This window comes from Rhinatrema bivittatum, chromosome 19, assembly GCF_901001135.1.
Source record: "Rhinatrema bivittatum chromosome 19, aRhiBiv1.1, whole genome shotgun sequence".
Lineage (NCBI taxonomy): Eukaryota > Metazoa > Chordata > Amphibia > Gymnophiona > Rhinatrematidae > Rhinatrema > Rhinatrema bivittatum.
In genome coordinates, this window is record NC_042633.1 from 32050193 (window position 1) to 32077950 (window position 27758).

General features: G+C 49.5%; 1 protein-coding gene and 1 pseudogene across 1 annotated transcript; both read right to left on the minus strand.

The window, feature by feature from the left end:
• Nucleotides 1–629: 629 nt before the first annotated feature.
• LOC115081178 lies at nt 630–8341 on the minus strand (annotated as a pseudogene).
• A 3114-nt stretch (nt 8342–11455) lies between these two features.
• Nucleotides 11456–27494, minus strand: LOC115081179 (flotillin-1). Its single transcript, XM_029585701.1, has 13 exons — nt 27344–27494; nt 26668–26733; nt 26156–26231; nt 25728–25818; nt 25325–25468; nt 24997–25116; nt 24648–24743; nt 22712–22864; nt 21497–21678; nt 21311–21356; nt 14877–15014; nt 13558–13722; nt 11456–12746 (listed from the first exon to the last, which is right to left on the minus strand). The coding sequence occupies exons 2-13, from the start codon at nt 26711–26713 to the stop codon at nt 12714–12716; spliced, it is 1290 nt and encodes a 429-aa protein (XP_029441561.1). The 5' UTR covers nt 26714–26733; nt 27344–27494; the 3' UTR covers nt 11456–12713.
• Between the last annotated feature and the right edge of the window lie 264 nt (nt 27495–27758).

A 27758-nucleotide genomic window follows, 5' to 3' on the forward strand; every position in this document is an offset into this window, starting at 1 on the left:
GGGTTGAACCAGGGAGGGAGGGAGTACCCAGTGCAAGAGAACTGGAATTACAAGTCCCAGAGATGATATTTGGAGGGGAGGAGAGAACCAGAACAAACTGTCTGTCCCTGCTGGCCTAGATACTCAGAAGCCCAGATCATTGCTGCATGCCAGTAATGAAAGGCTACAGAGTTTGGACACTCTTGAAATAGTTTGGACTCTACTTTTGAAAAAAAAAAAAAAAGACATTAGTAACAAAAACAGGAATAAAGACAACCTATGTGCAAAACAACAAACAAAAACACACTGTGTGGGAATCTGTATCAACTACTGATATTCGTGTCATGTTTCCAGATCCTTCATTTCCCCTCCCACATTCGTTAACATGTTCCAAGTCAAGGCCTACAGAGAGATTTTGCTGTGAAACCTGCACAAGGCAAGCACAGAAGCCACTCATACACAGTCACAAACAGAGAAAGAAAAAAGAAGAACGAACAAGGTTTACAAAGCAAGAGAAGAGAAACAGGAGGAGGAAAATGCTCTCTTTAATGGCATCTCAGCAATAATTTACGAATGGTAAAAAAGAAACAGAAATAAGTGGGGAAAAGTCCAACCTGTAAGCTGAAAAAAAACAGGGCCAATCTTTGGACCACTCAACCAACCACCTCCCTACCCCCCCCAAGGTAAAAGCTTAGCAGAAGGAGGTAGAGGTTTCAGATTTCACATTTGAGCGGAAAAGAGAAGGGAGAAAATTAAGAAAAAAGCTAATTTCTTTTTTGTAACATTTGCTTAGGCCTCCTCCTCCGCCTCCTCGCCGAAATCTTCCTCTTCCTCAGCTGGTGGCATCTGGTACTGCTGGTATTCGGGAGACCAGGTCGTTCATGTTGCTCTCTGCCTCGGTGAACTCCATCTCATCCATGCCCTCGCCCGTGTACCAGTGGAGGAAGGCCTTGCGGCGGAACATGGCGGTGAACTGCTCCGAGATGCGCTTGAACAGCTCCTGGATGGCGGTGCTGTTACCGATGAAGGTGACTGCCATTTGAGGCCTCGGGGCGGGATGTCGCAGACAGCCGTCTTCACGTTGTTGGGGATCCATTCCACAAAGTAGCTGCTGTTCTTGTTCTGCACGTTCAGCATCTGCTCATCCACCTCCTTCATGGACATTCGGCCACGGAAGACGGCAGCCACCGTCAGGTAGCGGCCATGGCGCGGGTCGCAGGCCGCCATCATGTTCTTGGCATCGAAGACCTGCTGGGTCAGCTCAGGCACTGTCAGGGCACGGTACTGCTGGCTGCCCCGGCTGGTCAGCGGGGCAAAGCCGGGCATGAAGAAGTGAAGGCGGGGGAAGGGGACCATGTTGACCGCCAGCTTGCGAAGGTCGGCATTGAGCTGGCCGGGGAAGCGCAGGCAGGTGGTCACGCCGCTCATGGTGGCAGAGACCAGGTGGTTCAGGTCACCATAGGTGGGGGTGGTCAGCTTGAGGGTGCGGAAGCAGATGTCGTACAAGGCTTCATTGTCTATGCAGTAGGTCTCGTCCGTGTTCTCTACCAGCTGATGGACCGACAGAGTGGCGTTGTAGGGCTCCACCACAGTGTCTGAGACCTTGGGTGAGGGCACCACGCTGAAAGTATTCATGATACGGTCCGGGTACTCCTCCCGATCTTGCTGAGGAGGGTCCCCATGCCGGAGCCAGTGCCCCCGCCTAGTGAATGGGTGAGCTGGAAGCCCTGAAGACAGTCACAGCTCTCGGCCTCCTTCCTCACCACGTCCAGCACGGAGTCCACCAGCTCAGCCCCTTCTGTGTAGTGCCCCTTGGCCCAGTTGTTCCCTGCTCCACTCTGGCCTGTGGGAAGAGAACACCCATGAAATCATGAAAAAAAAAAAGGGCGTTTCTTCATCTCTAACTAGGACAGCCCAAGCTTAAATCACAACAGTAAGATGAGTGTCAGACATTAGAACACCATAACGAGGACTGTGCTACCCAGAGAAGTGACCCGAGGTGGAAATATATTTAGAAAATTATTTTTTGTGGAGCCAGGGAAAAATGTTAATTGCACTTCAATATATTTTTTTTTTTTTTTTTTAAAGTGTGATTTTCTGAATTTTAGGCTCCTAAAATTTTACCCAGCACTAGAGATGACCATTTCAGTCACTCTCCAACCTGATTAAAAGCCTGCAAACATCTGTCCACAGTAGTGTCCAGAATAAAGTTGATCCTCTACTAGATCCCTCCCAGCCACCCCCGATTCTAGATGCCTTCCAGTGCTATTTCAGTTTTCCTCCCTGTACCAAATTAAAATTGAGCAGAATAGCTTTCCATCAAGTTGCCTAAGAGCACCAACTGCAACGTCACGTAACTAGTCCCCGTACCCCTCCCAAGTCTCACCAAAGACAAAGTTGTCAGGTCTGAAGATCTGTCCGAAGGGTCCAGACCTGACGGAATCCATGGTCCCGGGTTCCAGGTCCACCAGGATGGCTCGGGGGACGTATTTTCCACCTGCCAAAAAGCATGAAGAAACATTTGATGAGGTATTTGCACAGCTGTGCCATAGAGGCCAAACTACCTTCAAAGGCCCTCCGTGTCCCTTTCCACTACCAACCGTTACTGCATTTAAAAAAAAAAAAAAAAAAAAAAGATTCCTTGTGGCGGGGTTTGCGTGCAAGTCACAAAACGAGGATATCTGCTCCAGCACCCTTCCAGACCTGCCTCGTTAAAGGCTGCCCTGCTCTAGAAAAACATCTCAAGCTTCGGAGGCTGCTGCCACTCTGCAGTAACTGAGCCCGTAAGCCAACAAAAAAAAAAGCTGAACACAAATAGGACCTGAGGAGTCACACTGGGCACAGGCTCAGCCCAGCAAGCTGCCTGAGATATCTTCAGCTGATATTCTGAGCCTCAAGGAACCTCTCCCCCTGTACAGAGATGCCGGCACCTTACCTGTGGCCTCATTGTAGTACACGCTGATTCTGTCCAGCTGCAGGTCACTGTCCCCGTGATAGGTACCGGTGGGGTCAATACCATGTTCATCACTGATCACTTCCCAAAACTATAGTGTACAAAAAAAAAAACCACAACCCTCAAGGGTCAGACTCCCAAAACAGTAAAGTTACACATCATTCCGCTATCCCCCTGCACCCGTCCCTCAGCTTACAATACACTGGCTTGGGAGGAAAGGAGGGTGCGGACTGGAGCAGCTGCAGGGGCAGTGGATCATGGAGGAGGGAGGAGCGTGGGGCAGCCGCAGGAATGATGGGCATGGTGAGAGGGAAGGGAGGGCGAGCAGTCACGTAGACCACTGGAATGTGTCTCCAAAGTCCCTGCTTTGGGGGGGGGGGTGAGCAATCTCTGCCCAGTGCTTCTGCTTAATCAACAAAGCCGTGGCCAAGCCCAACCCCCCAGAACCTGCCAGCAGGGCTGGGATCACAAGATGCGGCAGGGAAACAGCTCGCTGGGCCGGAATCCAACCCAGGCCAGACAATGAACCCTTCTCATTCATCCGCCAACCCCAGCAGCTGCACAGGGATTGGGGGGAGGGAGGTTGAAAGTGGCAGATCTGTCACCTGACACCCATTCTCCTTCCTCCCCTCCCACCACATTTCCTTGTCTGCTTCTGTATTTTCTACAAATAAAGCAACCCTAGGAGGGGGAGCGAAATCTGCTGTGTCCCCCCCATGCAGCAAACCTCAAGTACTAGAAGCTGTTGCCCCCTTGCACCAGGTCTCACCTCTTCCCCCCCCCCCCAAAAAATGGAGGTGTGCTGGGGGGAGCCAGGCTTTACATCCAGACTGAGCCAACATCAGTAACACTGTCCCACTGAATCAGTTGGGGGGGGGGGTATAATGAACATATCCCAGGCTTTCTATTCCACTGCCACTCTGCAGCTTCAGAAGTGTGGGGGGGGGGGGGGTGAGTAATCAAGCTGAAGTCATGAGTAGCAGTTACAAGGAGGCAGCCTGTCCCTGCACAGTCAGAGGGGGGGGGGGGGGGGAGGGACATCCCAGCAAAGCTAAGCAGCCTGAAGTTTGAACAGACCCATGATCTGCCTCAGCAATGCTAATCCTGCGATGTTGGGCTCAGTTTGGGGGGAACCTTAATCCCATTTAAGAGCTGATCTGAGCAGAGGCAGGAGTCAGGGGGGCATGTGCAGGCACAGTTCCAAAGCACGGAAAAAGACCAAGACCGTATCAAGCTGTGACTCGTGTGCGTGTATAGAAAATGGAGGATAAAAGCAGCAGCAGACCCTACACACACAGCCTCCATCCTTTGCCGGATACAAAGCTTGGGAGGGGGGGGCACTGGAGAGCACTGGACGTCCCCCCTCTGCAGCCCAAGTACACCCCAGGCCTGAATACTGCCACCCCCCCCCCACATGGGCCGAGATAAGCAGCTGACCTGGGTCCAGTTCGATCCACTTCTTGCTTTGGACCCCCAATGACTTGTGCTAGCCCTGCCTCTGCCCACCCTGTTCCCTCCCAGGAAAACTGAAGAGGCCACGCTAGCACTGGACCCTTCCTCCATCCCCATTGGCCTATAGCAGCTGTGATGTCACAATGGACCACGGGGACCAATCAGTTTGCACTCTGGGAGGCTGTTCCAAACATGGCCGCTCCTGGGGGAGTTCATTAGAGCTTGGATTGCAATGTGTGTCTTTATTCTTAAACTGAATTTACTGGGCTGTGTTTTCTCTGATCCTTGTTTGCGGTAGCGATTGGGGGGGGCATTAGCATCATCCAAGACCGTGTCCAGACCAGACTTATAAAATAGATTTTCAACATGCATATGACACTCAGTACAGGTGCAACACAGCTGGTTTCTCATCTTTTTCCAGTTCAGCTGCACCAATATATCCACCTTAGACCGGGAAACTAGAAAGGTTTCAACTGTCTGAAAAATGAGCCAGACATCCCCGTCTAGGAATCCAGGGCCGTGGGTCTCAGATTACAGCTGCCCGGAGGCACAGATTATACCTGTGAGAAAAAGGTGGGGCTACCTGCTGCAGACTGTGGGAAGAGATGGCGATGCTCAACACCATACAGACAAAGGGGGAAGCATTTTTACTCAGCCAGGGTTCAAATCCTAGGGAAAATCTGGTTACAGCCTAGCACAGACCCCACACACTGACAGGCAACTTCCACCCCAAAGCAACACTCAGATGTGGTCTCCAGCAAGCTCCCACAGGAGGATGGGGGGGGCGCAGAGCCAGGATCCTTGGGATCATCCACCGACCCCATTAGGAGAAATCTAAGAACCTGCAAGCTCTCATAAGGCAGCAGAAGGGCTTGACCTTGGGTTTCCAAAAAGGATTCAAGGCAGATCCTGCTGCCTGAATCCCAGACACCAGCATCAACCTTAAGGCTGGATCTTCCAAGCACCAAAAAAAGGTTTTATTTTATTTTGAATGAAACATGCACATATATGGTCAACAAAAGACACCTTTCATGGTCAGTGGAGCATGAATATTGCAGAGCTTGCCAATTATTTTAATATGTTTACCCCAATTTGGAACTGTTAGAAAGGGGAGGGTGTGTGCAGCTGTCACTGGAAGCCACCACTCAGTGAATTGTGTTTAAAAAATGACTGGCTGCCTGTGATTGGTAAAAACTAACTAGCCCCTTAAATATTTTCTTTTTTTTAAATTTGAGGTAGGGTGTTTTTACACTGTGTCCCCCAGCCTGTGTAGGGAAGTTGGTCCCCCCAGAAAGAGCTCATGCAGGTAACGGACTGCAGCAAGATGTGGGCTTGGCAACAGAGAAACAAAGCCACAACTCTAGCCCCCCTTACAGGAGGCAGGAAATGGTTCTGGTGGATCACCCGGCTCAGCATAAAGAGCACAGGTAAGAATTATCAGTTTAACATTTTCAAAAGGCACAGCTATCACCCACAGGCAAGGTGCAGGTTAAACAGGAAAAGAAATATTGTGGCTTGAAGTCACACTACAATATATATATATATATATATATAATATACATACATATACACAAAAACAGTTATCTACTATATTAGATAACATTCATCCTATATGTACTTTTAAGTCACTGGTTCAGAAATGTTTTAATGAAAAAAGGTTTTTACATTTTCCTGGATTCCCACCCATTTTTAGTTTCTGATCACATTTCTGGAACTAGGTCAACAAAAAAAAAAGGAAAAGGCAAAATTGGTATAAAGGTGATGCAGCGCATGAAGTTTTGATTTCTGCTTGGAGAGGTAAAGTGGTAGGGAGAGGGGATGTTGTTGCATGATCAGAGGTTACCCTGCAAGGGTGGGGGGGGGGGCTGGGACCAGGGGTTGATCCGATGGGAGTGGAAGAGAGGAGTAATGAGATTTTAGGAGAGCAACAGTCTGCTCTGCAGAGCCTTCAATGCAGACAAAAGAAAAAAAGGAGGGGAATAGAAGGGGGAGGAAGAGGGCGGAGGAGGGGAAGGGGAAGAGAAGGGGAAGGGAAGAGGTGGCTGACTGGGCTTCTCACACTGCCGCCATTTCTGATTCAGCTTCCCCTCTTTAAACAGCTTTTTTTTTTTTTTTTAAATAAAACCCATCCGATTCTTTTAAGAGAAAAACGATTCCCCTCCCCTCAACCTAATTACGACATGCATGATCTATGGGGTTTCTTTGCTACAGGCCTTTTTTGGTCTTTGCTTCAAGCATTTCCGGAGGAGCATTTTTAAATTTAAAAAAAAAAACCCTGGAGTTGAGCTCTCGGGGTCCATGTTAAGCAATTTACAGGCACGAACAGTCAGATCCAGAGAAGGGGGTGAAAAGGATCTGTAATCGGAGGTCGGGATGGGGGCGCGGAGCGTCGATCCCAAAATCTGCATTTTAAATAAGCTGATCTCACTTCCTCCTCCTCTCTCTCCCACCCACCCTTTTTCTCCTTTTGTTACAATGAATTCTCCATTTTGCAACTCCGTAGCCCGTGCCCTCCGGGGTTAAGTTCGTCTGCAACAATCTTACATTTTTAAATGTAAAAAGCTGACAAACGGCGTTCGATCTCACTGCCTGCTACATTTTTTTTCTATCCCTCCAACCCAATAAAAAAAACCCTCAAATGCTTTAAGCTCGAGTCACGCCGCTGCATACCACTCCCTTAAACCAGAGGTACTAAAAAATATGCATTAAAAATAGTGTACTACCCCCCCTTCCCAAGCCGAGCTAGTTTCCCCTTTACAGATACGTTTTAGCAACCCTGATCCCAGCCAAAATATGCAATTCCTAACTTTAAGATCGGTTATTAAATACTGAAGGGGAAACAAAAAAAAATAAAGAGATTATAACATTAACGGAGGTGCAGAATTGCAAAACCCGATTTCTGTTTGCAAAATGTTTACTCGGAAAAATTCTGTATTTTTAAACCCCTCCCATGCGGCAAAGGGTCATTTGGCGCTAAACGTGCAGACGTTAGGGATTCAGGCGCACGTTGCTCCCTTACAATTAAGAAAAGAAAAGTCGCAAAGCATCTGCTCCCAGGGATTAAATCTAGTTTTAATATAGATTTTCAGCTTCTCCGACCTTTATTTCGGAGTCTTAAAAAAAAAAAAAAGCCTGCTTGACCACCCCAAAAAAAGAATGGATTCAAAAGCTAAGATCACGTCCCTTCTATAAAATATTTAAATGTTTTCTACTATAACTTTTCACTCTTTACAATAAAGAAAGATTCTTAATCTCTAACGATGTCTTTCATCTCATATCTTTTAACCTCCCTTTATGAATTACATGCACATACAATGTTTTATATAAAAAAAGGGGGTCCTCTTTTCTGCCCATCTACTACCAAACCCTAAATACCCCGATGCTCAACCGGAAGTCTCTGCATTTCTCCCAGCTCCAGAGATTAAAAAAAAAAAGCATTTAAGTAACATCTGGAAACACTTTAACCCAACAACTTAAATCCAAAAGTGATCTACAAGTCTTTTACTGTTGCCAGCAGATCTAGTCTTTTCACCTAAAATGTCGACTTTTAAGCTTTAGATTTTTTTTTTTTAATGTAGATCACAGGTTAACAGCAAAAAAAAAACAAGAATATAACTAATGAATTAGCTTGAAATGTTACAGATCCATATAAATATAGGTACATTCATGCTAATATATACATATACAGAGAAAGAGGGCAGATTAAAGCACTTTAGAGAGATAACCGAAAGATTTAAGGCTAGGGAAATTCTGCTGGGGACGAGACGCTGGTGTTGGCTGACCTTAGCCCCGATCTGGTTGCCACACTGGCCGGCCTGGATGTGCACAATTTCCCTCATCCTGCGCTGTTGTAATGGGTGACACGAGGAAGGGCTTGGCACGAATGGAACGTTCCCGGGAGCGCGAGGCAACGAACGTGTTACCTCTACGAGCGCGGAGCACAATGGAGCACGCCACAGGCGCGCGAGACCTTAGAGCGAGCCAGACGTTCCGCCCCCTCACAACAAAGCACTCACCGGCTATCACCAGTTGGTTGGCGCAGGGGGGAAGGTGGGCGTGAACCATGCAGAAAAAAAAAGAGAGAGAGAGAATTCCAAGCATTAGGGAGCGGCCCGTGGCACAAGGGATGCTGGGAGTGGTAGTTTTTTTCCCGCTGGTCGCAGGGAGGCTTTTTTTCTTGCGCCATGGTGGATCAATGAAGCAAGGATGGTAACCTTCAAAGAAAGGGATCTAGACCTAAAAGAGATTTAGGGCCGGATGCATTAAAACTTTTTTTCCCCAGTCTGTGCTTATGAAAAAGAAAAGCTCGGTGAATCAGGTCCTTAGCGCCTTTTTAGTGTTAGGCGGTTTATAAATGCAATAAATGTAATGAATGTATATGTCTTCATTCCTTAAAAAAATGCATTAGTAAACTTTTTGTTTCTTTTTTTCCTATTCTTATCTTGGATGAAAAACATACCTGAGGACAAACAGAGCCTCAAGGCCTCTCAAGTCTTTATCCCTTCTTCTGCCCTCCTGTAATTCAGCAGAAACCACTAGATCTATAGCTGTTATCCCTCCCTCCCCCACCACTGTGTCTGTCTCAGCCTCACTTTACCACCCCTGAGCCTAACCCAGGCTTTATCCTTTTATCTTCACCTCTGAGGATCTTCTGTGCGTGTCTCAGACTTACCACTCACGCCGTCCTATTGCTGAGGATCCTCTGTGCCCGTCCCAGGCTTTATCCCTCCTTCCCACATGCTTGAGGATCTTCTATGCCCATGAGGCTTTACTCCTCATTCCTCCATCACGAGGATCCTCTATGTCCATCCAGGCTTTACCCCTCATTCCTCCATTGGCTGAGGATCCTCTGTGCCCGTCCAGGCTTTATCCCTCCTTCCCACACTGCTGAGGATCTTCTATGCCCATCTGAGGCTTTACCCTCATATCCTCCATCACTGAGGAGCCTCTATGTCCATCCCAGGCTTTACCCCTCATATCCTCCATTGCTTGAAGATCCTCTGTGCCCATTCCAGGATTTTCCTCTCACTCCCCCCACCACTGAGCATCCCTGCGCTCATCCCAGGCTTTTGGGAATCTCCATGCTGTTTCTGGCCCCACCCAACAGTTGATGCTGAGTTTCCTTGAAAATAAATTCTCCGTAGCCTCTGAAACCTTTTTTTTTAATTGGCTCACAAAATTATCCAAACACTTGATGTCAGTTGCATGACCCTTCAACCAGACAAGACAAAGGGCTAAGGAATTTATGATCGGTAAACATGAAGGACTGGCCCCTGCCAACAGCTAGGAAGTGGTCAGTGGCAGGATCTTCACAGGGATCCATTCCTGGGGAGACGAAGGGCATATGAGGACCATGATCAGCTCCTTTTACTTCCAACTCCTCACCAAAGAGAGGCAGATTTTGGGATTACCCAGAAGCCAGGAGGAAGAGTCACCCCTTTCCCACTGCCAGTATGCACGAAGCACTCCCCTTCCCCACCCCCTTTTCTGGCCTGCCTCTGCCCTGGGATTGGGCAGGCCCCACTGCCAGATCAGCAACTCCCAGCTAAGGACTTTTGTTATACCCATCCCCCCCTGCAGGGGAAGGGGGCAGCACTGCAGCATTTAGCATGCAACCTCCAAAGGAAAAGGCAATGGCTGACTCAACTCCACTGACTCCAGAGACCAACAAGAACAAAAAACAAAAACAAAAAAAAAACCAAATCATGCCTGCATAAGAGATTCATTGGCAGGAGAGAGAGAGAGAGACAGAGAGGCTGTTTCCCATGCAGGAAGCAGATGGATGATTCTCACTACAAGAAACAAAAAAAAAAAAAAAAAGAAAATGCTACTATCCCCTGGAGTGATTATCTCACGCCACACCCAGTCATCACCGCTATTGACTGTGACCTGATAATAGTGTCCATAGTGTATTTTATTTTTTTCCTGGGAATTTCAGTGTTTTCTACACAGGGAATAGAGATCACCTCCAGGTGTTTCTTTCCTATCTCACTGTATCACACGTTGCAGGAAATAGAGACCATCCCCAGGCATTTCTATCCCTTTAATCTCACTGTTTCACACGTTGTAGGGAACAGAGACCATCCCCAGTTATTTCTTTCCTATCTCACTGTATCACACGTTGCAGGAAATAGAGACCATCCCCAGGCGTTTCTTTCCTATCTCACTGTATCACACGTTGCAGGGAACAGAAACCATCCCCAGGCATTTCTATCCCTTTAATCTCACTGTTTCACACGTTGTAGGGAACAGAGACCATCCCCAGTTATTTCTTTCCTATCTCACTGTATCACACGTTGCAGGAAATAGAGACCATCCCCAGGCATTTCTTTCCTATCTCATTGTATCAAACATTGCAGGGAACAGAGACCATCCCCAGGCGTTTCTTTCCTATCTCACTGTATCACACGTTGCTTGGTTTGATAAAAGATTTGGGCTTCTTCGTGGAAGACAGGTCCGTCAGCAAATCTTAAGCAGATAAACTTGCAGATCACTACCTGGAGTAAGCAACAAAAAAAAAAAAAAAAGGATCTCCCCATCAGGAGCGGCCAGGTAGGTCCAGGCGACCCAGACAAAGACAGGATGCTGGGCTCAATGGACCACGGCTGTGACCGAACCTGCCCCCGCTTATCTTCTTACAGACATTCCCAAGCATTTCTACTCCTTTGTGAACTACCTCGGGAAGGCAGCAAAGGGCTGTGGGAAGGACAGAGCCTGCTGTCTGCTCACCTCCCTTAGGTGAAGAAGTGCAAACGCTGTCCTGGATGGGAAGAGAGAGCCACGCTCTGGCTTGGGCAGCTGCGCTGTATCTTTCGCAGGGTGGTGAGGACTGGATGGGCCAAGCTGGTCCTTTTCTCAGCTGTCACGTAGCATAAAGCCGAGGACTCGGGGGAGCAGGGACATTGGGCGTTGAGAAATAGCACGGGGGAGGGGGGGGCATGTGTGAGGTTAGTCTGGGAATAGGGGACACCAGGGGCAATAGATGGAACGGTGCAGGTAAGCTGGCGGCAGGTGTCAAGCCGGGCGATTACCACGCCATAAATAAAGACAAAGTGAAACAGATTTCACACACGAGATTACATGATCATTTATTTTGGTAACACAGAATGATTATATCCTGAAACACACAAAACACTTTCTACAGCCAAGAGTCATGGGCAAAGCTAGGAGGAAGGAAGCCTGGAGGGGTGGTGGTGATGGCGGGGGGGGGCTTTACATAGTGGCTACGTCGGATGCCTCTTCCTCTCTGAGGCCTTCGTAGTGGTAGCAACCTAACAACACCTGAGAAAAAGTCAGGGGAGGGGACAGCACTTACAGGATGCGAGCGTCTCTCTGGCTGCAGGCGAGCCTGGGTGGGTGCATGGACGTCCTGCTCATAGGCCGCTGTATTGTTTCTTTTTAAGTAATAAGTGCTTCAACGTTTCCACATGCGTTTACTTTAGTCACATCATCGCTTAATGGCGCACGGGGCAAAGCTCTAGCTATTCACAAGTCAGATTAGCAGCTTCAGAACCTCTGGGTCAGCAGTGCATGCTGGGACGAGGGGCATGCAAGGGGGAAAGGGTGTGCACCAGGGCCAGAGCCCCCACCTCCTGTCGCCCTCCCGTTTAAAAGGCAGAGGAAGAGGAGCAGTAATGCGCTGCTCAACCAATTCCCTTCCCCGAGCATGCAGGAGCTACCATCTTCCATCCAGCGTCAATCTAGCACCCGGCCCAGAGTGGAATCCCATGCAACATCACAGCCAGCGCGCACCAATCAGATGCAGTGAGCCTGTGAGGTCACAGACCTCTTTGGCAAGATGTCAGCTCCCAGGATGTGGTCAAGGCAATGGCTTAAAAATGATCCAAACCAATGGCGACTTGTGGTGATAAAATCAAATAAAAGTAAATTTTTAGTCCTTGAGGGGATAGGAGAGGGAGAGAGAGTTCACCAAAGCAGCTTGCGCTGCATACGTAACCAAAGCCAGCACGGAAAGCAGAGGTCTCCATCAGCCCTCTGCTGGGATGGGAGTGGAGCCCAGCAGGTGAAAATAATTTACAACGAGTGATAAGAGATTTCTTCACATTTTGAAAGGTACAGCACTGAGTGAACGTGCTGCAGGATAATGAGAATAGGGGGAGGGGAGAAGGAGCAGGCGATTTTTCTCTCCTCGAGGCAGGAGTTGGGGGGGGGATTGTGGTGGGTGAAGGCTGGGGGGGTTGGTTGGGGAGAACAGGCATCCAGGGCAGGTAGGTAAGGCACTGGCCCAGCACAAAGGAAATAACATTTTAAAAAGGCCCCCAGGCAGGACCCCTGGTGGACACGGTCGGCAGTGCGGCTCCCGGCGGCGTTAGGACATGCGGCCCGGCTTCTTCTGGCCGCTCTGTGGAAACCAGGAAAGAGAAAGAGGGGAAGGAAAATGAACATTGATGAAGTTAAAAAAGATTTTTAATAGGTTTGACCACCCCCCTCCAGAGAGGGGGGAATATAATTAAAAAAAAAACAAAAACCCAGCAGAAATCGGTAGAAGGTGAGGGAGGGAGACAAAGGCAGGATTCTGACTCGCCTGGGGGAAGAGCGCCTCCTCTGAGAAAGCAGAGGTTGCCGTGTGCGGGAGGGGGGGGGGTTCCACAGAAATATTACGGGGCTGTGTCTGCCTTCCCCCCCCCCCCACCTCAGGGCCAGCAGGGGTGAAAAAATGGACTCAAGTGGGAGAGAACCTCCCCTCCCACACCAACCCCAGGGACTTGGGACAGGGCACGACTCAATTTGGTAGCAAGCTGGTGCTAGAAGTGCTCCAAGGAGCCAGGGGACATTACAGATGAACCCCCCCCCCCTTAGGGAAATGTGTCCTGCAGTCCAGGAATATCCTAATTGGCAGAGGTAACGCCCGAGGGGGCGTTGCATCAATGGCCCACGGGGATGTCACTCAAACGCATGCACGAGACACGCCGCTGGCGCTGCTGGGTGGCAGTGGCAGAGAAAGGCCAGGAAGGGTTGGCCTACATTATTCTCATTCGGTGCGGAATAACCCGGAAGGATGCTAAAGAGTTGGTTCCCAAAAGGTCTGAGGGCTGGGGGCAGAGGGGAGGAGGAGAAAGCAGGGCCTGTCCGACAACCACGCGACCCCCCCCCCTTGGCTGGCCGTCTTTGACAATTTATTTTAAAGCAGTCAGGCCCTGGGGGAGGCTCACCTGGGCGATGCCGATGCCTGTCAGTTTCTCCACGGTCTCTGGCAGCCTGTTGAGGATATCCAGGACCTCCCCGGTCAGCTTGGAAGCCCCCACCTCCCCGTTGCCGCTGGAAACCATTTTGATCTTCTTCACCTCTGTGAGGGGCCTGCTGATCTCAGCCGCCACCTGGAAAGAGAGGCGAGAATAAGATATAAAGCTAATTATACAGATTGGGGAGGGTGGGAAGGGGAGAACCCCCTCAAACCATCATCAAGACAGTGGGGGGGAGAGCTGGAAAAATCCAGCCCTGTGATTGGACCACCACTGTGCATTAACTTCCTGCAGTGGGAAGCCCCAGCCAATGGTAAGAGGGCTTTAACAGTGCCCGACATCATCAGCGGACGCTCTCCCAGCCGCAGGTAGTAGGATGGGAACAAATAAGAATCCCCCTCTCGCCCCCAGGAGGACATCCGATGACTCTCAAAAGGAGATGCACCCTTCTACTGTGTAGAATAAATAAGTGGACAAGGTCGCTGATTGTCAAGAAAAGCCCCTTCCTGCCCGATTCCAGCGTACAAAACCATGCATACAATAACTTATTCCTCGGGTCTTGGGTACGTAGACTAACAGAATTATCCTTGGAGACTCGATGCCCAATATTTCCCCAGGCTGGGCCCGATCCTTCTCACACAACCATCAGCAACTCCCGCCGCAGGTAAATTCCACATAGACGAAGCCATTAGCTATTACCGCCCAAGGCCGGAAAGCGTGCCCAAGAGGCCAGGCGCCCAGCACACGTCTTCTACGCTGGAAAATTAACTCCAGCTCTGGAGGGCGGTGTAAATGCATTCGCAGTCCAGGGCTGATGAGAAACATCCATGTTGCAATAAATGTGCCCCTTGTAGGGTTGGGCTGTTTAGAGAGCTTACTATAAGATTGAGTTCTTTGGGGTTAGAACCAAAAATAATGTATAGGGAGTAGTGGAGCGGAGCATGATGATCAGCTAAAAAAAAATGGTGGGCGATTCCTTTCCTTTTTGCAGTGCAGATTTCTGTAATTTCATGCAAACGATGCACTTTTGCTAGCCACGCCTTCTTTAGACATCCATGTGCCCGATGCAATGAACTTTTGGCCGGATCCTTCTCCAATCCTGCGGCCACCATCTTTACCACTCCTCTGTCCAGTGTCACTGCTATTAACATCTCCTCTCCTGCAACCCGGTCACATTACCACTTACCCCTGCTGCTAAACGCACCCTCTTCTCACAGTGCACCTCTGCCATTAATAAGCCCAGGATCGCGCATCATTCCATCCTGGATAGAACCAGCCCAACATTGTACCTCTGGCAGCTTCTCCAGCAGCATGTCCACCATGGCGGCCTCCTGGAACTGCTGGAAGGCCTCCGCCTTCTTTGCCATCTGCTCCGCGTCTGCTCGAGCTTTGGCCTCGATCGCAAAAGCGTTAGCCTCGCCTTTCACCTAGTTTCGGAGACAGACACAACAAAGAAAGAGGATTCATATTCTGTAATAAAAAAAGTCTTCTCCTAAATCAGTCATATGACAAAATGGCTGACAGAACCAAGAAACCTGATTGGTTAGCTGTGGGTCACATGAGCTTGTATGGTATAAAAAGGGCTCCCAGCAAACCCACTGAGTTATGTTGCTTTGGGGTTGAAACCCCTTAGCTTTATTATGGTTGTCTGAAATGGTAAGCTTACTTTTGCTTTTTAGCTGGAACGCTGTGGTGATCTAAAAAATTCTAACAAACAGAATTAAAAAAAAATAGTTAATATAAAATGGCTGGGAAACGTAGCTGGTCAGTAAAGGATCATAGGAGTACATTCAGTATAATAAAATGGCTGAGAACAAATGAGGGCACTGAACCCAAGCTCGTATGGCAGCTCCATGCCACCAGGGCAGAGTTGCCCCAAACTGGCCTGGTGTTGTCACAATATCCGTGGGGAATATGCACGAGATAGATTTGAGATGCACTGGGTCGCCAAAGCCTTCAGACCTACCCCATGCATATTCCTGGTGGATATCCTGCCTGGCTATGGGGCGGTCGCCAGAGACAGAGCCATTCCAGGTTTTACCGCAGAAACTAGCATCCGACAGCAGATCGGGACCGCACGGCCCATCCAGCCTCGGCCCGGTTTGCTTCCTGGTGCACCGCTGGAGACACCACTCGATCTCTGGCTTTGCAAGTAGGGATCCCCTGCGCTTAGCCCAGGCTTTCTTGAATGCCGTTCATGCTGTGGTCCCCATCACTGTTCCCCTGGGAAGATCTTCCACACATCCATCCCTTTCTTTAAAACTTATACATCCCTTTTGCAGTTAGTACAAAGAGATGCATAGCTATTGATAAAGCAACCATAATTACAAAACCAATCGGCACACACCTATAACCCATCACACCAACCAAGTAACAGTACGCACACTCAACTAAGGGAAACCTACACCTTAAACATTAAATGAAAGGAAGAGATTCAAGAGTCTGTGCCCGGCCCCTAACGGACAAGGCCCAATGTGCACGCAGAACAGCTGCTGCCCAGGTCGCCTCCTTCGCTCCAGGCAGCGCTCTCCCTCATCTAGAGACTTTGCTGCTTCCTGAACTAAGATCAAGCATGAGTTTTCTGCCTGAACGGCAACGCTTGAAGACCCGACACAGCTAGTTCCAAAGCGTCCATGGTTCTTAAGAGTCCATTTCTCCCCCTCCCCCCCCCCATGGGTCCAGAAACAAGGCCGTTTGCTTAGTCCTCCAATGCTTCTTGGTGGTGTGTTAGAGGTTGGCCAGGGTTGCAATCCCGTTTGCCCATTATGATGTTTGATAAAAATACTTTTTTTTTTTTTTTTTAAAGTGGGTGGATTCCGAAGAGTAGGTGTTTCTGTTCGTATTATTCCAACACGGGCGGGCGAGGCTCGGCTCAGGTAGCATGCCCACAAATATGCCTGGCAGCACTCTCGGAATGGGAGTATCTCTATAGGGCGTGGCCACCACAATGGGTTTGGATGAGCAGAGCAGGGGGGTGGAATTTTTTTTCAGTGTGGAAGTGCGCAAACCATACCTGAAAAATCGCTATGATCCGGGATGTTCTCTCTCTCGTTGTGTGGATGTATTGCCAAGGATCTGCCTCCTACCTATGTTTCTGGATGGTCAGCACCGGTGGGGTGGCTGGGGGGGGCTTGTGTTTATTTGATACTCCTGTGTTCCGTTACAAATAATAGATGCAGTATTAAAATATCTGTATCTTTGTACGTCTGTACAGGTTATTTTAACCCTGTTCTGTAATCTGCAGTATATGGGCTCACCATCCACAATTGCAGAATATAAATCCTGCACTAAATTAAATTTAAAAGGATTACAAGAGGAGAGCACCAGCATAACAAGCATGAACTTCAAGGTCATAGGGAGGGCAATCTTCAAAAGCCAGCTGACATGCTAATTGAAATTTTAAAGCAGCAAATAAATTCGGCCACACATTAATAGGAGATTTCAATGACCCCAGTACTGGGTAGGTCAACGTCTCATCAGGACATGCTGGAGAGGTTAAGTTTCTAGATGTCATAAAAGACAGCTACATGGAGCAGTTGGTCCTAGAATTGACAAGAGAGGCAGCTACTTTAGATCTAGTCCTCAATGGAACTCACAACCTGGTGCTAAGCAATAGCAATCAGAATGAAAATCAAACTCAACAGTCACTGGTAGAAGAGCATCAAGTACAAGGGAGAATATGATACAATGAGGAAATTAGTTAGAAAAAAAAAAAAAAACCTAAAAAGGAGCAGTTGCAAACATTAAAGATTTGTGTGAGATGTGGCCTTTGTTTAGAAAAATACTGTCTTAGAAGTCCAGATAAAATGTATTCCATACATTAAAAAAAAAGACTGAAGAAAGATCAAAACACTGCCAGCACGGTTTAATGGTGAGGTAGTTAAAGCTAAAAGGGCATCAGTCAAAATATAAAAAGCAGATCCAAATGATGAAAAAAGGCAAGAGCATAAGTGCTGGCAAGCTGGATATAAAACATAGTAAGACAAGCCCAAGAGAGAATTTGGAAGCTTGCCGGAGAGGCAAAAACTAATAATAAAAGTGTTTTCAAGCATATTTGAAGCAAAAAGCCTGCGAGGGAGTCAGCTCTGCTGCTAGATGACAGAGGGGGGTAAAAGCGATGGTCAGGGATGACAAGGAAATAGAAAAACGGAATGAAACCTTTGCCTCGGTCTTTCCTGAGGAGGACGCTGGGAACATACCCGCACCTGAAATAGTCTTTAATGTTGGAGATTCTGAACAATGAGAACAAGAACCTGTGACAATGGAGGACGTAACAGATCAGAGGGACTAAACTAAAGAGGAACATACTACCAAGATGGGATGGCATCCACCTCCGAGGTCTAAAATAATGTAAACATTGACTGGGGAGTTTGCAAACGTTGGGTACATAAAATGAGGCAGTTACGCGTGTAAAATGCCATAGTCACGAGTACATGCTATTTTAGACACCTCAATGTGCACACGTAAATCAGGGTCAACGAATAAGGGCGGGGCCAACATTTGCACAAGAAAGTTGCTATTTTATAACCAATTTATGCATGTAAATTTGGCAGCTTATGCGCATAGTTATGCCTGCTCAATAGCTGGAGCAAGTGATCATAAACATCTTAAAAAAAAAAAAAAAGTGAAACACTGACTGGGTGGGGGCATTCAGCCTGGTCTCGATGACCTGCGGATGGAGTGGGCCAAGCTGGCAGACAGATTCGCAAAGCGTCATTTTCAACCCCGTGTACGGGTTAGAAACTCTCCCAACTCAAGCGTGGGAAAGCTGAACCACGGGGAGAAAAGTGTCTAATTTAAGCATGTTCAAGCTATTCGCAGATCGCTGCAATTAAATGCAAAAATAGCTGGCTAAATTCCGATTTATATGGTTAAGTAGAAGCTTTCCTGAACTTATCTGGATAAGTTCTGAGTTTTCCGGCTAGGCAGCAGCAAAGCCACAAATACAATACCCGGGAACGCGGGTGCGTACGTTAAATCGTGCAAATGCAAAATTCCAAGTTCATTTATTTGGCTACGTGCACTATGCATTTGCACGATTTAACATACACACCCACGTACCCCGAGATTTGACTCTCCCTCCCCCTCACTGGTGAAGCTTTACTCAGCTAAGTCAATACCCAGGGAAAATTTAGCCAGATAAAAAGAAGAAGGGAGAGGATGGGATCTCCCTAAAACATAGCCAAGCTAAGTCTGGTCAGAACCATCTCCATTCATTTCCCCCACCACCGAGGTCAGAAGCTTCACATTCCTTCGCTTTTGCAGCATCTCCATTCGTTTCCCCTACCACCGAGGTCAGAAGCTTCACATTCCTTCGCTTTTGCAGCATCTCCATTCATTTCCCCCACCACCGAGGTCAGAAGCTTCACATTCCTTCAGCTTTTGCAGCATCTCCATTCGTTTCCCCCACCACCGAGGTCAGAAGCTTCACATTCCTTCGCTTTTGCAGCATCTCCATTCGTTTCCCCCCCCACCGAGGTCAGAAGCTTCACATTCCTTCGCTTTTGCAGCATCTCCATTCGTTTCCCCCCACCACCGAGGTCAGAAGCTTCACATTCCTTCGCTTTTGCAGCATCTCCATTCGTTTCCCCCACCACCGAGGTCAGAAGCTTCACATTCCTTCGCTTTTGCAGCATCTCCATTCGTTTCCCCCACCACCGAGGTCAGAAGCTTCACATTCCTTCGCTTTTGCAGCATCTCCATTCGTTTCCCCCACCACCGAGGTCAGAAGCTTCACATTCCTTCGCTTTTGCAGCATCTCCATTCATTTCCCCCACCACCAAGGTCAGACTAATGGGCCTGGAGTTTCCAGTCTTTTCCCTACTTCCACTTTTATAACAAAAGGGACAATCTCCGCCCTTCCCATTGCCAGAACTGCTATGAACCTCCCTAGTTGCATCCCATCCGGCCCCGGAGCTTTGCCACTCATTCTGCCCAAACCCTCTCACCTGCAAATGGCGTGGTATCTACCCCATCACCCTGCCAACAATCAGTGGTCCTTCTCGAATCTCTCCCTCTGTCAATACAGAACAGGAAATGCCGTTTCTGCTTTTTCCTCATTGCCATCCACATGTTCCTCTTTTTCTCCCCTCAGCCTCACAAACCAATTTCTCCACTTCCAACTTTCACTGACAAACACAGATGATGTCAGTAAGAAAATGACCACAGGCCCACCCCATCGGCTCATCAGTACCTGGGCTACTGTGCTGTCATCTGGGGTCTCTTTCCTTCCCTCCTCCTGCCACTAGGATCCCTTTGCAGATCCATAATTCAGCATATTTGTTCCAGCTAAGTTTGGTACTTAGCCCACATAGCATCCCTGACATCGTTATCTGGCTACGTCAGGCTGGTCTGAGGCCCTTTCAGGGTGGAGCCCCTTTATCTGACTAAGGTAATCAGATAACCCCAATTTTCAGCATTATCCGGCTAACCTACCTGGATAACTTTAGGACAGTCGAAAAGGAGGCCTAAAATTAGCTGGAAAAATCTATCTGCATAACTTTAAGATAGCAGGGTATGCAGTATCCCAGCTCAGTTACCCGGCTAACTTTGCTAGCCATCCAGCGGTTAAATACAGACCTCTTTGTGCCTCTCCCGGGATGCCTGAATCCTGCCACAGTTTTGGCTCCTGTAATCTCCGCCGGAAGTCTGTTCCAGGTGATCACCACCCTCTTGATGAAAAAGCCTTTCCTCATTTTTTTTTCAGCATCCCCTTGATGTATCAACAAAAGACCTATCACCTCGCTTTATCCCTTTACCTGTCTTTTCTTCCACGCGCGCCTTCGCCATCCTGTCTGCCTTCCCTACTTCTCTCAGCTTTTCCAGATATTCTTCCGTGTGCTCCTTGTTCCGAGATCCCTCGGGCCTTTCGAATCCTCACCTTTTCAGCCGCCTCCTTTGAAAACCATTCCGGGCCCTTTTTCCTCTTCCATTTATTTCCTCTTCAAAATGGGGAATTTATTTCCCTTCCACTATCTCCTCTTAGTTTAGCTCACAGAGATCATCCCTGCCTCCTTAAGGTGCACCTGCGTTTTAACAAAAGCTGGCTGTTATCCCTGAAGTCCAGGACGCTAACCTTCACTGGCACACTGGGTTATGTACAGGGTCAGCGAAACTCTTTGTCTCCATCTACTGGCAGGGAGGCAAAACCCAGGAGTCTGGACTGATCTGGGTATGTTCAGGAAACTCCCCTTTCTATAGCGTCTTCTCCTTTGCCCATGCTCTGATTTTACTTATTTAATATTCCTCCCTCCCCTCTCATTCCTAACAAGCTTTGAGCTTGCTGATAAAGCAGCTGTTGAAGCAAAATTAAATAAAAGACAAAAAACAAATAGCCCGATATAACCTTACCCTAGCCATGGGACTCGATGAACCACGTCTCTGTGACAGTCATGATATTCCAAATGTGTGAATCATAACATGGCTAACAAATTGAGTTGTAGGTCACAAGTCATCATAAAATGGCTGCCAATGAGAGCTGTTATCATTGGTCAGCTGCGGGACACATGAGCTTTACCGTATCACAAAATGGCTGACAATGGGAATTACCCCTCTCCCAAACATCACAGGGCAATCTGTTATTTGACATGAAATAATATCACCTCACACACTAGGCATAAGCCGGCTTCTGACTGGTTAATGCTTTCGCTGTGGTGAGGCATGACGTGAGTGCAGGAGATAGTGAACTGATTGTTATTAATGATTTCCGGAAGTACGCTCTCACCCTCACTGCCTCGGCCTCAGCCTCCGCCTGCGTGATCAGCTGCCGTCTGTTGGGAGAAGCAGACAGAAAAGGAGAGTGAGAGGCCGAGTGTGTTCCTCAGACTTAAGAGCGGGAGAGAGGAGGAGAAAAAGGTGGGGGCCCCTGTCCCTGCTCTGGACCCCTGATTCCCTCTCCTACTGCAGGTACCTCTGGGCCTCTGCTATCTTCTCCAGCCGGAAGCGCTCGGCCTCGGCCGGTTTCTTGACTTTGGCCTCCAGCTCCTTCTCCCGACGGGTGATCTCCTGTTCCTGCAGCTGGATCTGTTGGGTGCGCTCCACCACTAGAACCTGCATCTTCTGCTCTTCAATCTTCTGCTTTGTCTTGGCCACCTGCGGTGAGAGGAGTCATCACACGGGTTATGGGTGTACGTCAGCCGGACGACGCATCGTGCATTCAGTATCAGGCAGTGGCGTGGCCAGAACTGATTCTTTGGGTGGGCACAAGGTTAACATGGGTGGGCTGTAGGCATGAGGTCAGAGACCTACTAGTTGTATTCTTATTGATAAATAATGCCACATACTGCACCCAACAGTGGCTTTCTAAGCGGTTTGCAACAGCCATTGTGTATCATGTATGGAACTTTAAAACATTTTACCTCAATTATTTCAAGCACTTACCAGCATTAGAAATTCCTTATTAATCTGTATTTTACATTTATTGCAGTTTATAAATGCACAAGTATAGCATGCAAAAAGCAAAGAAAACAAAACAGATCCAATAAATTATGTAATAAAACAAAAAAAATGAATGTATCCTTTCATGAATCCTCTTTGCCGAAAGCCAGAAATCCTCATAACTACAATAAAATAGCATTAATCATCAGAACAGGTGCAGAGCAGAGCTAGGACAATGGACACATTACAACCAACATGAAGAAAATAAATATTCACATTCTGGTGTCACCTCAGCAAATAAATATCCCTCCACTGCTAAACATTTTGTGAAGTAACAAACTCCTGCAAAGAAACATCTAGAACCTTGCCATACCCTACAGTCACAGCACGGACTCTCAGGAGTCACATGAAACTCGATGCTGAACCAGTGGAGTACTGAAGAAAGAGCAAAATACAAAAATATAAGAAATGCACAGTCCCCACAATAACACTTAATGCCACAGAAAAAAAAACTTCTTTACAAAGCTTTTTTTGTGAAAATCTGACAAAAAATGCAAACCACATTTTTGGAAAAGTCAAGAAAAAACTAAAAATCACCATCTGCTACCCTACAATGCAGAGCACAGAAAAATTCTGTAAAAGCAGGAGAGGTCCCAGAGCGGCATCCCAGGATCCACGCCTGCGGCGGCTGCAGCCAAATAGAGAGAGAGCACCGCCGCAGCTAAAGTCGCACCGCCCTCCTCGCTACCTGAAGCTGATAGGCCAGGTCCGACTCGGCTTTCTTGGTGTTCACCTCGATGTCATAGGCTGCCTTCTTCAGCTCGAAGTCGCGCTGTGCCTTGGCCATCTCGATCTCACTCAGGTACTGCGCCGACACCTTCTCCTGCATGGCCTTTGCTTCCTGGTGGGGATTGGGGAAGACACATAAAGGTGGGCGTCAGGGCCACGGGGCAGGATTTGGAACCCCCTCAGGGGCCACACCCCACTTGCGGGGCTTCACAATCCAAAGGGGATCCCCTGTGACGGCAAAAGCGAGGGGGGGCCAACGTAATAAGGTGTGCGCGGCAGAAGGCACCGCTTTATCCGCAGTTGTGGGCCCAGTTTTTCTGCACCACCTACAGCTCAACAAAACATAAGCTCTCCTGGGAAGGCACCTTCAAGCTGGATAGTGTGCACTATGGTGTTGGACATCCCAGCTTTGATGTACTGTTCAGCTACAGGTGCCCTCCCCAGAGAGCTTACACATTGTTCAGCTGTAGAACTTACGTGGGGTCGGAGGTGGAGTACCACACTGGACACACAACCGGGGCCACCAGAAATGTGAGTTTACGCCACCCTCAGAGCCAGGAGGGACATTTCCAATGTAAGCTCTCTGAAGCAGGCACCAGTCAGAGGTCTTCTTTGTTTTGGTGAGCAGCTTATAGTGCCAAAGTGTTGTCTTCAGCTGTTGGTCCTCACCCTGGACAGCCTCTGCTTTGTTCATCTAGCTGTAGGTGCCTTCCCCAGAGAGCTTATACTCACATTTCTGGTGGCCAAACGTTATTCTACTGCCATGCCCAGTGTGGTAGAAAAAGCCAGACACTACCACATGGGCACGGCCATAGAACACCATGGCCACCAGAAACGCAAGTTAACCTTTCCTCCACCTCAGAAGGAGGCGTTAACCTGAAAACAGGAGGGCGGGAGGAAAGGGCTTGAAGTTGGACGGCGTGTGACCAAAATGACCTTGCATGCAAAACTGGCCCTGGGCACGGTCTCGCATGCCAAGGCCGTTTGGGCAAGGCACACCCAGTGAAATCAAAGGGTAAGCTCTCTGGGGAGGGCACCTCCAGCCATCTGGGATACGCAGCACCAAAGTGCCTACTGTTTGGCTGGAGGTGCCCTCCCCAGAGAGCTTACTCCTTGATTTCACTGGGTGTGCCTTGCCCAAACAACCTTGGCATGCGAGACTGTGCCCAAGTTTTGCATGCAAGGTCATTTTGGTCACACGCCGTCCAACCTCAAGCCCTTTCCTCCCGCCCTCCTGTTGTAAAGCACTTTTCTGCATTAGTGTGGGGATTTGCTCACTGCGCCCTGCGGCGACCCGCGTTCCTGGCGTGCGCGTTAAGTAAAACCCGCGCTAAAACGTAACTCCAATTTTAACACAGGTTTTATCACCCCGGCGCCTACGTTTCTACCATTAGCTGACCGCATCGGGACTTTAAAAAAGCATTTTTAGCGTGTCTGTTGAGAAACCGCGCTCCGAATTCCAGCGCCCAGTTGTCAACGCTCGGCCCTCCTGCCCCGCCTTCAATGTCTCCCGTGCGGAGAGGGTGGGGCTCCTGCAATCCATGGGCACTACGGCTGCCCAGTGCACGCCAGACTCCTCTCCTACCCCCACCCCCCCCCAGGAGAAGCAGGGAACAAACCCTGCCTCTCATGGTGTGCGCATGCATCCATCAGGCTGATCCTGAGTGACTGGGGGGGGGGGGGGGCCGCAGAGGACACTATCCAACTTCAAAAAAAAAGTAATGCCCAGCCAAAACTTCCTGATCCTTTTCTGCTCTGCAGGAAGAGCAGGGGAAAAAAAAAAAAATAAAGATGAATTTCTGTTTCAGCACTAAACTGAGCAGATGAAAATCAGGAAGACCCCTCAAAAAAGAAAAAAAAAAAAAATCACCATTTTTTTTTCCTGGAAGCTTTACCTTTATTCCAGCATCTCGCTTCGCCTCTGCCTCGCCTATCCTGGCATCCTTCTGAACCTGGGCTGTCCTGGCTTTCCCCAGGGAATGCAGGTAATCCTGGAAAATAAAAAAAAAAGGGCAGGGAAGGGAGACCAGGGGTAGAGAGAAAGAGAGAGAATTACCAGTCACAGCGAGTCATCCTTGCCCAATTCCCTCATCCACACCAGCTCCAGTAAATCCCGAGTCCCTGGCCCGAGTTCTGATCCCCGCTGTGGGGCCGATTCTTAGGCTCCTGGAAGTGTTACAGGACGGATGATAGGCGGGAGGGCCTGGTGTCGGGATAGCGCTAATTCTTTCTGGCGCTCGTCACCTGATCGTCGTGGATATCCTTCAGGGTGTAGCTGACGACGCTGATCCCCATGTTCACCAGATCCGAGGAGGCCACCTTAAACACCTGCTCCGAAAACTTCTGCCGGTCCTTGTAGATCTCCTAATAGCACAGAGAGAGAATGTAAGTAAAACTGGGAGCAGCGCTGCTGTGCTGCTCATCATCAGAACACAACTGACAAGGGGATTCAGGGAGGTAGATGCTTTATACACAAGGGGAACAATCATAATTAAAGGGGAATACATTCATTTTCTAAAGAAGACCCCTGTCAGACGGTGCCAGAGGATAAGGACAGCCCCGGGGAGGTTACCTCCACTGTCATGTGTGCCATGATAGCTCTCTGGTGTCCCTCCAGCGTCTCCAGGGAGATCTGAGCCACCTCGGCCTCAGACTTCCCCAAGAACATCTGACAGGCAGCGGCCAGCATCTCCTTGTTCTGTCCCTGGATCTTCACCTGAAACAACCGACAAGTAGTAGGGTAGAAGATCATGGCATCCACATAAAAAGTTAATGGGATCTTAACCCAGTGATTCATTTCAGTGAAAAAAAGAAAAAAAAAATTCCAGACAACTACTTTACTGGCTCCAAGTTCTAATCCCTACACTTCTGTGAAAAAAAAAAAAAAAAGAGAGAGAATTACAGAAAAAACGATTGCAGGTGAGGGATGGAGGGCAAGAGGTGGAAGCAGAAAGAAAGAGCAGACTGGTGGGCACCTGAGCAATGCCGGTGACCGAGATGGGGACGCCATGCCTAGTGTACACCTTCTCGCTCTTCACATTCAGCGTCAGGGTGTTCAACGAGATCCTGCGGGCGAGAGACCGGGAACCGATCAGCACTGACCCCCCCACTCCCTTATCCCAACCAAGTCGCAGCAAGACGACACCCGGGTGGGTAGCCCAAAACTCTCCTCCACGGCTCCCCTGCTAAGAGGAAGAGCTCGGCCTGAGTTTTCAATTTCCATTTCTTCTCTGCAGCGAGCGTGTCAAATAAGCACAGAACCCCCACAAGCACTTATAGAAGGAGCATCTAGAAAAACCTGTTGCCCTCGGAATTGCTGGAATGCATGGGGATGGCGCATTACAGGCACGGACTTCTGCACAGCCAGGTAAAATGGGAGAGAGGGGGGGGGCATGGCACCTACCTCTGGATCTGCTGCACGCAGGGAAACACAAACACGCGCCCCCCTGCCACCATCACTGGGGGGCTCCGGCAGAACCCTGCACCAGAGAGAGACGGAGACGTGAGAAGCTCGCCTGCGGCCTGGCTCACCGCAAGCAGCGGCAACGCGAACGTCACGCGCACACACACACAGACAGCAGCGGTGCAAAATTAACACGCACTCCCCCCCTCCCCCATCATAAGACCAGGCAGGGCCGGGCTGAAGATCTCGGCGACCCCTTTGAAGCCGTGCCAGCTTCCCTTCGACCCTGGATATTCGGTGCCCCCCAGGCACGTCGGCTATGCCCCAATCCAGTCCTGACGACGGGGGCAGCGCAGGCAGGAGTGGCACGAGCACGCAACCCCTGCCAACCGTAGCGCGGGGGGGGGGGGGGGGGGGGCAGCAAGACGATGGAACTGGGCTCTGCAGGCTAATAAAAAACAAGCTGCGGCTGCTACGGACACAGGAAACACAGGATCCATGAAGATGCTCACCCGAGACCACCATGGCTTCGTTGGGTCCGCAGGTGTAGAAAACCATCTTGAAGGCAGTGGAATCGTCTGTGGGGACAGGAGAGAGAGATACCCACGGTATGAATACAGCACAGACAGCTGTGGGGTGGGGCAGAATGAGAGGCTGCTAAGAGGGTTTTTTTTTCTCAAGGGGGGCGAGTAGGAAGAGTTACCTAGCCCAGGATCAAAGGGGGGGGGGGGAAGAGACAGGCTGCCCAAGATCTGGAGGGAGAGAGGGCGGTGTTAAAAGTCCAAATAACAGCCTGGAAAGGAAAGGGATGGGGGAAATAAGTAGCCTAGGATCCGAGGAGGAGGGGATAGAGGGAGGGGTGGGAGTAGAGACAGGTAACCAAGTAACGAGGGGAGCCCAAGATCTGGGGGGGGGGGGGGGGGGGGGGGGTGTAAAATTCAAATGACAGCCAGCTCGGAAGGGCAAGGGAAGAGACAGCCAGAGATCAATCCTACTGCAGCCCCTGCCCCTCCAGTCTCTCTTCTCCCCTCCCTTCCAGGTCACAGATCAAAACCAAAGCAAAAATAAAGACAGATCCCCCCCATCACTCAGCACCAGACAGTCAGGATCTCCCCCCATTTCCTAGCACCGCACCCCCTGCACCAACCAAACAAGAGTCAGCCAGGATCTTCCCCCCCTCCGACTCACCTCTCCCGACCCGGGGAGGGCTCCGATCTTCCGGCTCTCTCTCCCGTCTCCTCGGCTCTCTCCGCCCAGGCGTGGCTCTGCCCGACCATAGACTGGGGACGAGGCAGGGCGAGGGCCCGGGGCGGGCTTAGCCCCCTCTGCTGGAGGGAGGAGGGAGGAGAGCTGGGTCCGGGCGCGGTGGGACGCCGGCTCGCTGCAGAGTGGCGGCGTAAGGAAGCCCCCGTCAGCGGAGACTTCGGGATCGGGCCTCCAGGGAGCAAATAATGCAGACAGGAAGTCAGGGCACAGAGGGAACCGACGGCTGCATGGATCCCACTCCCAGGGGAGAGGCAGCAAAAACAGGAACCCTGGGCAGGGCACAGAGATCACAGTAAGGAGGGAGAATGGGGCAGACATGGGATCTCTTATCCGCTCC

Bases quoted from the DNA above. Each gene is read 5' to 3' on its own strand.
- LOC115081179 (XM_029585701.1), bottom strand. From the start codon at position 26,713: ATGGTTTTCTACACCTGCGGACCCAACGAAGCCATGGTGGTCTCGG. The intron at 26,232-26,667 runs GTGAGCATCTTC...TCTCTGGTGCAG, and splicing joins CGAAGCCATGGTGGTCTCGG to GGTTCTGCCGGAGCCCCCCA. The intron at 21,679-22,711 runs GTAGCGAGGAGG...CTCTCACCGCAG, and splicing joins ACCTGGCCTATCAGCTTCAG to GTGGCCAAGACAAAGCAGAA.